Source organism: Triticum dicoccoides, chromosome 3B (genome assembly GCF_002162155.2).
Source record: "Triticum dicoccoides isolate Atlit2015 ecotype Zavitan chromosome 3B, WEW_v2.0, whole genome shotgun sequence".
In the NCBI taxonomy this organism is placed as follows: Eukaryota; Viridiplantae; Streptophyta; class Magnoliopsida; order Poales; family Poaceae; genus Triticum; species Triticum dicoccoides.
Window position 1 is genome coordinate 718,473,573 of NC_041385.1, and position 8,951 is coordinate 718,482,523.

General features: G+C 44.1%; 1 protein-coding gene across 1 annotated transcript in view; it reads left to right on the forward strand.

The window, feature by feature from the left end:
- Positions 1–2,320, forward strand: part of LOC119278081 — a 5,336-nt gene extending 3,016 nt beyond the window's left edge. The window contains exons 6-11 of the mRNA XM_037559440.1: positions 113–157; positions 234–574; positions 722–852; positions 1,066–1,569; positions 1,727–1,788; positions 1,879–2,320. Of these exons, the coding sequence (XP_037415337.1) occupies positions 128–157; positions 234–574; positions 722–852; positions 1,066–1,569; positions 1,727–1,755 (1,035 nt within the window). The 5' untranslated portion in view covers positions 113–127 and the 3' untranslated portion in view covers positions 1,756–1,788; positions 1,879–2,320. The remainder of the gene's footprint in view (positions 1–112; positions 158–233; positions 575–721; positions 853–1,065; positions 1,570–1,726; positions 1,789–1,878) is intronic.
- Positions 2,321–8,951: the final 6,631 nt, after the last annotated feature.

Here is an 8,951-nt window from a genome sequence, read left to right on the forward strand (position 1 = left end):
CATGAATGATTATAAGACAGTCGAACACATGTTCTACCTTGATTTTGTGTTTGTCAATTATTTGTGAGCACCCCTCCCCACACCTCTCTGAATTGTACAACTTCTAATGTAGGAACCTCACAATATAATGGCGGATCAAGATAATCCCCCCTGTGAGGTATGAACACTTTACCAATTGTTTACCAAAAGAGGTGCTTTACTGTTTTCCTTAGTGACTCCAAATTCATAAGCAGGGCTCTGAGTACATTTGCGACCTAGGGAAGCGGTCATATGGGTCTATTTCTGGAAAAATAATGAATCTCTCCAACGGACATCATCTTGTTGGGCAATATGTCCAAGAAGTTATGATCAAGAAGGGTGTGCATCTGAAGATGAAACACTTTGATATCCTGAAGCGGTTTCAGCATTCCTGCGCTATACCACTTCTCAACTTTTACCCAGAATCTACGAATATGGGCAGATTAATAATACCCAAAGTCGATGATACATTTGACAATTGTTTTCTTGGGATAGAAACAGAAGTTCTATTTGATTCAGACGGAGGAATGAGTAGATTTTTCAGAAATTCTGTCATGTAAGTAGTTTGCATTTATCCATGCTTAATTATGATTTCATATTAAATTTCATCCCAATGTTATGAATTGTCGTTTATATTTGTTGGTAACTTCAGAAACTAACCTAGTTGTGTTAGTAATCCCTCTTTTGTGTATCTTATTTACAGTGAGCTATGTGATATGATAAACAAACTCCACGGGATGGATTTCATTCTGAAAGATGGTATAACTGTGCCTGATTTATATGTACAGCAGCTATCAGATGGTCAGAAAAAAATCATGTTCCTCCTGTCAGAAGGTTTGTCCTGCTATACGATCTATGTTTCAAGTTGGTGCTTGTATTGTTGGCATTGATTCTGTAGTTGGTCGAAATTTAGTTCTGGTGTTCTGGCTCTCCCAGCCATTAAAGGACAATTAATAGGCAGCGTGGGCCATATTTCAAGAAAACTTTTGTACAGTAGATATTAGTTGTTATATGTAAAAATCTTACATGTGAATTTCTTTTGTACAGTAAAAGAATCAAAACAAACTAGTGCTGAAGGAAGATCAGATTGGGACTCAGTCAAAGTGCTCGTGGAGCGGTGCTTCTCAGAGAAACATGTCCAGATGAAGTCCATCACGAGATCATGGATAAATTTTATTGGACAACAGTCATTTACCATTGACAAGATGAGAGGGTACCCTGATACCTGGAACTGGGTAAGGAAAGGGGAGTACCTAATGACCCTTAAATCGGGGCATCGTCGGACCCTGCAAAATTCACTAAGAGGGACTGGTATTACATGGCCTGATGAACCATTGCCTTATGAACTGCAAATTATAGTTGATTCATCAGCATCTGAAGGGCGTCATTACAGTAAGAATGTTCCACTCCATTACCTGTTGATGCTCGCTAACGCCTATAAGCATTTCTATTCAATGGGTCTCCATGATATTTTCGGGGACCTGGAAACCTTTGTGAAGTATATCGAAGTGTGGACGACCACAATTTGGACTGAGCTGTTTGAGGTAATAGGTAGGTAATCTAATTTTGCATACTTAAAAGTTTGATGATAACATTTTTTAGCAACTTTGTTCACAGTTATGTTTGTACAGGTTGGCTAGTTAGCCAGCATGGTAAATACTTTCGATAGTTCTTTCATTTTCAGAAATTGACAGTTATATTTGTACAGGTTGGCCAGTTAGCCAGCATAGTAAATAATCTCCATAGTTTTCCTTTCCTTTTCAGAAAAAGGTCAGTTATAACTCCTTTTCCCTGACTCTAAGGTCAGTTATAACTAGTACGTGACTGTTGGAGCTTATGTGTATGATGCTGTTTTCTCAGGCATCAAGTATGTCAGGGAGATATTATGGTAATGTTGACCCAGAGCCGCTTCAAAGTTAAAGCCATAGCATTTGGTCACCCGGGAGCTGAAGATCCTGAAGCTACTTCAAAATTAAAGCCATAGCATTTGGTGACCAACGAGCTGAAGATCCTAAATCCATCTAACTGCCTAGGAGATCTTGTCTGGTGTCTTCTGATTAGAAATAAAACCTACTTATGGTTTGTCACAATTACTGTACGATTGCCTGGACGCTGAAATTTTCGCATTTAGTGTGTTGCACCACGTCAGTTAACTTGTTTCATTTTTTTAGTATAGAAGAAACACAGACGTGTCAGTTGCATGTTCTTTTCATGCATCAGGGCTACAGAATTAAGTTTCGGGGACTATTGGAGATGATGAAGTCAGGAGTCAATGCATAAAACCATCATATTTGGCTCGTGATTAACTGTTTGCCACAACACATTTCGTGGACCTCAAACCACCATCGGAATTTTCATTTTTTTTTACCAATCGCGCTGACTGTTCTTTAAGTGCTCTTTAATGACGTTTCTAACTGACGGGGAGCACCCGTCGGGCTGAGTTGACAAAAAAGTGCCATGGGGCATACGTTGACTTGATCTTTTTTTCTCGCAGCACACCTCCAGACGCTGCGTTGCTATGTCTCGCGACTGTCAGGCGTCAGTGTCATGGAAGACAAGGCCCCTTAGGCCCGCCTTGAGCTACCGGATTAGGCGCTGCGACCAGCCGGCAGCGGGAAATTTCTGGGAGGTCCTGGGAGGCAGAGAGCTACCGGATTAGGCGCTGCGACCAGCCGGCAGCGGGAAATTTCTGGGAGGTCCTGGGAGGCAGAGTTCGGGATCCTTGAGCACCCTACAGGGAGGAATCGTGCCCTCCTCATAGCATGGCTAACAGTAAGAGTACTCTTAATATTTATTGCATTGTCTAGGGCACACATAAATAGTCTCTTGCATGAGAGTATACTCCTTTTTTCGTCTCTCTTCTTCACACAGGCAAAATTGCCATGTAAGGGCATCTCCAACGCGGATCCACAAACCGCCCACAACCGTCTGAACTGCGCGGTCCAGACATGTTGAGCCATCCAACGCGGACCTATATCGGTTTGCCGAGCGGTACGGTCGTACTTTTTCTGGCAAACACGAGACAAAGTGGTGGAGGGGGGTAAGGGGGCTTTGTGGGAGTCCGGACAGCAGCCACCTAGGACCCCGATACCCCCGCCCACCCAAAACCCCTCCCGCACCCCGCGTGTCCACCTCCCATTTCTCTCCTTTAGTCTTTCTCTCTTGCCTTCGTCGCCGCTCCACAACCCTAGGCCCACCCCTGCCGGAACTCGACGATTCCGTCAGCTCCAACGGTACACCCAGGCTCCACGCCACTTCTCCTCCGGCGTGCAGATACCATCCGCTCCTACGATGCTCACCATGCCCGGCAACTGTTCAGTGAATTGCCTGAGCTAAATAATTGTGTCCCTTCTTCTTTGAAGCAATGGATGGAGTACATATACGGGCACTATGTTGAGTCATCCGACGGCTCATCCCACGAGGAGGACTATACAGATGAGATGACGATGATGCATGTGGTGATTGTAGACGCGGAGCATGTTCTGAATTTCAAGGGACCGATCAAGGGTCATCGAGTGCTCATCTGCAATCGGGCGCACGACCATTTGATGGTAATGGATGACTATCTTGCCTCCGATGCCCTCATCGGTGACAACTTTCGCCGTCACTTTCGGATGCGCAAAAATGTCTTCGATTGTCTCTACCATGGCGTCCGGTCCTTTCATGACTACTTCATCTTCAAGAAGGATGCAGTGTGAAGGATTGGGTTCTCTGGATACCAGAAGTGCACGGCTGCACTACGGATGTTTGCATATGGCACGACTGTTGATTCATGGGACGAGTACCTACAGATGTCTGGGAGCACATGTGGAGATGCCATGGTCAGGTTTGCAATTGTCATGGTCGAGGTGTTTGGACCTCAGTACCTGAGAGAACCAATTGTGGCTGACACCGAAAGGATCTTGGCAATCTCGGAAGCAAGAGGGTGGCCAGGTTTGCTCGGATCACTTGACTACATGCATAATGGAAGAACTAAGCGAATGCTTTAGAAGGGCAATATCAGGGTCATGTTAAGAAGCCCCCATCTTTCTTGTAGCAGTTGTTGTCTTCCTTGGGCTACCTTTGTGAGCACCATCTCTAACCCAATTGGTTAGAAAAAGTCTCACTTTGCCCAACGACAATAAGTAGCTCGAAAGGATGTTGAGATGGCTTTCGGATTCTGCAGACATGTTTTGCAATTGTTCATGGACCTGCTAAACAATGAGATACAGAGACCTTGTGGGAGGTGATGACCTGTTGTGTGATCATGACACAACATGATCGTGGAGGATGAGGGTGAGGATGCTGATGCTCTATATTTTACACATTTTTAGAGCTCATTTGTTGCATGTTCTCTTTATATATCATGTCCAATTGAACCGAATAGTTGTCCATTATGTATGATTATTGGATTTTGCACTTATCCTTGTGAGCATTGCACATTTAGTATTTTATTTTATTTTATTAGTTTTCCTTGTTTTCTTGTGTCTATAGGTGTTTTGGAGCAACCTAGGACAAGCACGATGAAAGGACAAATGATACGGAGTCGATCAAGGGTCAGACCTAGCCATTTCGAAGGTCAAGAAAATTAATTTTTCCAAGTGCTCCAAATCAAAATCTAAGACCAGAAATGGATATGCGTCATTCATACGAATCCAACGAGCCCAAGAATGTCAAATTCCGAGTTTGTATGGAAAATTGGCGACTGTTTTACCGGAGAAGGTCAGAGCAACACACGGCCATTCATGCGACCGCGTGCGACACAACTCCGAAAGTTGTCCTTCCAGACGGGATTCTTCATCGATTCCATCCCTGTTTGATCCCACGAGATCTTTGGCTCGTAAAGAAGAGACTGAGAGAGGATAACTTGCCCCAACACCGAATGCACCCCCCTGTGGATCGCCTTTTCAGTTTTAAAAAAAATAAAAGAAAATGATGAAAATGTTAAAAAAATAAAAGAAAATAAGTTTCCCATGTGATATGTGCTCTAGTTGTTGGGAAAATTTATAAATATGAATTTTGACTTTATTTGCAAAATCTCTCTGGAAATTTGTAAAATGGGCATAACTTTTGCATACGAACTCGGATGAAGAAGTTTTTTATATGAAAAATCATCTACTCGAAAAGTTACATCCAAATTTAACGGGGGGAACCCCGTTAAACGTTTTCAAAATCCCCAAAAACCTAACAGAAAAAAAGTTACAAGGCTTTCAAGATCTAGAGGCAAAAAACTTCAAAAAATTTCAAACTTACTAGTGGCGCACCGTGGATGTGGTGCGCCACTAGTAACAGAAAAAAAAATTGGTTTTGAATTTTTTTTCGATTTTTTTTCAAAAAATGATAAGTAATATGACCGGGAAGTTTGAAATATTTTTCAAAATTTCATCATAGTCATGAACATGAACAATGTCCTAGACATCAACAAGGTATAACATGATTGATATGCTAGATATATCAACAAGTGCCTGTGAAGTTCCTACATGATCGTTTAGTATGTTGCTATTGCTTTCTTCATGACTTATACAAAGTTCCTACAACTATGAGATTATGCAACTCCCGTTTACCGGAGGAACACTTTGTGTGCTACCAAACGTCACAACGTAACTGGTGATTATAAAGGAGCTCTACAGGTGTCTCCAATGGTACATGTTGAGTTGGCGTATTTCGAGATTAGGTTTTGTCACTCCGATTGTCGGAGAGGTATCTCTGGGCCCTCTCGGTAATGCACATCACTATAAGCCTTGCAAGCAATGTAGCTAATGAGTTAGTTACGGAATGATGCATTATGTAACGAGTAAAGAGACTTGCCGTAACGAGATTGAACTAGGTATTGGATACCGACGATCGAATCTCGGGCAAGTAACATACCGATGACAAAGGGAACAACGTATGTTGTTATGCGGTTTGACCGATAAAGATCTTCGTAGAATATGTAGGAGCCAATATGAGCATCCAGGTTCCGCTATTGGTTATTGACCGGAAACAGTTCTAGGTCATGTCTACATAGTTCTCGAACCCGTAGGGTCCGCACGCTTAACGTTACGATGACAGTTTTATTATGAGTTTATAAGTTTTGATGTAACGAAGTTTGTTCGGAGTCCCAGATGTGATCACGGACATGACGAGGAGTCTCGAAATGGTCGAGACATAAAGATTGATATATTGGAAGCCTATATTTGGATATCGGAATCGTTCCGGTGAAAACGGGATTTTACCGGAGTACCGGGGGTTTACCAGAACCCCCCCCCCCGGGGGGTTATTAGGCCTACATGGGCCCTAAGGGAGAAGAGGAGAGGAGGCAAGAGGTGGGCTGCGCCCCCTCCCCTCCCTAGTCCGAATAGGACAAGGAGAGGGGGGCGGCGCCCCCCTTTCCTTCCCTTCTTCCTCCTCCTTCCCCCCTTCCCCTTCTCCAACTAGGAAAGAAGGGAGTCCTACTCCCGGTGGGAGTAGGACTCCCCCTTGGCGCGCCCTCCTTGGCCGGCCGCCCCCTCCCCCTTGGCTCCTTTATATACGGGGCAGGGGGCACCCCATAACACACAAGTTGATCTACGTGATCGTTCCTTAGCCGTGTGCGGTGCCCCCCTCCACCATATTCCACCTCGGTCATATCGTTGTGGTGCTTAGGCGAAGCCCTGCGTCGGTAGAACATCATCATCGTCACCACGCCATCGTGTTGACGGAACTCATCCCCGACACCCTGCTGGATCGGAGTCCGGGGATCGTCATCGAGCTGAACGTGTGCTGAACTCGGAGGTGCCGTACGTTCGGTACTTGGATCGGTCGGATCGTGAAGACGTACGACTACATCAACCGCGTTGTTCTAACGCTTCCGCTTTCGGTCTACGAGGGTACATGGACAACACGCTCCCCTCTCGTTGCTATGCATCACCATGATCCTTGCGTGTGCGTAGGAAATTTTCGAAATTACTGCGTTCCCCAACAGTGGCATCCGAGCCAGGTTTTATGCGTAGATGTCATATGCACGAGTAGAACACAAGTGAGTTGTGGGCGATACAAGTCATACTGCTTACCAGCATGTCATACTTTGGTTCAGCGGTATTGTGAGATGAAGCGGCCCGGACCGACATTACGCGTACGCTTACGCGAGACTGGTTTCACCGTTACAAGCACTCGTGCTTAAAGGTGACTGGCGGGTGTCTGTCTCTCTCACTTTAGTTGAACCGAGTGTGGCTACGCCCGGTCCTTGCGAAGGTCAAACAACACTAACTTGACGAACTATCGTTGTGGTTTTGATGCGTAGGTAAGAATGGTTCTTGCTCAGCCCGTAGCAGCCATGTAAAATTTGCAACAACAAAGTAGAGGACATCTAACTTGTTTTTGCAGGGCATGTTGTGATGTGATATGGTCAAGACGTGATGCCATATTTTATTGTATGAGATGATCATGTTTTGTAACCAAAGTTTTTGGCAACTAGCAGGAGCCATATGGTTGTCGCTTTATTGTATGAAATGCAAACGCCCTGTAATTGGTTTACTTTATCACTAAGCGGCAGCGGCAGTCGTAGAAGCAATAGATGGCGTAACGACAACGATGCTACGATGGAGATCAAGGTGTCGCGTCGGTGACGATGGTGATCACGACGGTGCTTCGGAGATGGAGATCACAAGCACAAGATGATGATGGCCATATCATATCACTTATATTGATTGCATGTGATGTTTATCCTTTATGCATCTTATCTTGCTTTGATTAACGGTAGCATTTTAAGATGATCTCTCACTAAATTATCAAGAAGTGTTCTCCCTGAGTATGCACCGTTGCGAAAGTTCTTCGTGCTGAGACACCACGTGATGATCGGGTGTGATAGGCTCTACGTTCAAATACAACGGGTGCAAAACAGTTGCACACACGGAATACTCAGGTTAAACTTGACGAGCCTAGCATATACAGATATGGCCTCGGAACACGGAGACCGAAAGGTCGAACGTGAATCATATAGTAGATATGATCAACATAGTGATGTTCACCATTGAAACTACTCCATCTCACGTGATGATCGGACATGGTTTAGTTGATGTGGATCACGTGATCACTTAGATGACTAGAGAGATGTCTGTCTAAGTGGGAGTTCTTAAGTAATATGATTAATTGAACTTAAATTTATCATGAACTTAGTACCTGATAGTATTTTGCTTGTCTATGTTTGTTGTAGATAGATGGCTCGTGCTGTTGTTCTGTTGAATTTTAATGCATTCCTTGAGAAAGCTAAGTTGAAAGATGATGGTAGCAATTACACGGACTGGGTCCGTAACCTGAGGATTATCCTCATTGTTGCATAGAAGAATTACGTCCTAGAAGCACCGCTGGGTGCCAGGCCTGCTGCAGATGCAACTGACGACGTTAAGAACGTCTGGCAGAGCAAAGCTGATGACTACTCGATAGTTCAGTGTGCCATGCTTTACGGCTTGGAACCGGGTCTTCAACGATGTTTTGAAACGTCATGGAGCATATGAGATGTTCCAGGAGTTGAAGTTAATATTTCAAGCAAATGCCCGGATTGAGAGATATGAAGTCTCCAATAAGTTCTATAGTTGTAAGATGAAGGAGAATAGTTCTGTCAATGAACACATACTCAAAATGTCTGGGTATAATAATCACTTGATTCAACTGGGAGTTAATCTTCCTGATGATAGTGTCATTGACAGAATTCTTCAATCACTGCCACCAAGATACAAGAGCTTCATGATGAACTATAATATGCAAGGGATGGACAAGACTATTCCCGAGCTCTTCGCAATGCTAAAGGCTGCGGGGGTAGAAATCAAGAAGGAGCATCAAGTGTTGATGGTCAATAAGACCACCAGTTTCAAGAAAAAGGGCAAAGGGAAGAAGAAGGGGAACTTCAAGAAGAACAACAAACAAGTTGCTGCTCAAGAGAAGAAACCCAAGTCTGGACCTAAGCCTGAGACTGAGTGCTTCTATTGCAAGCAAAC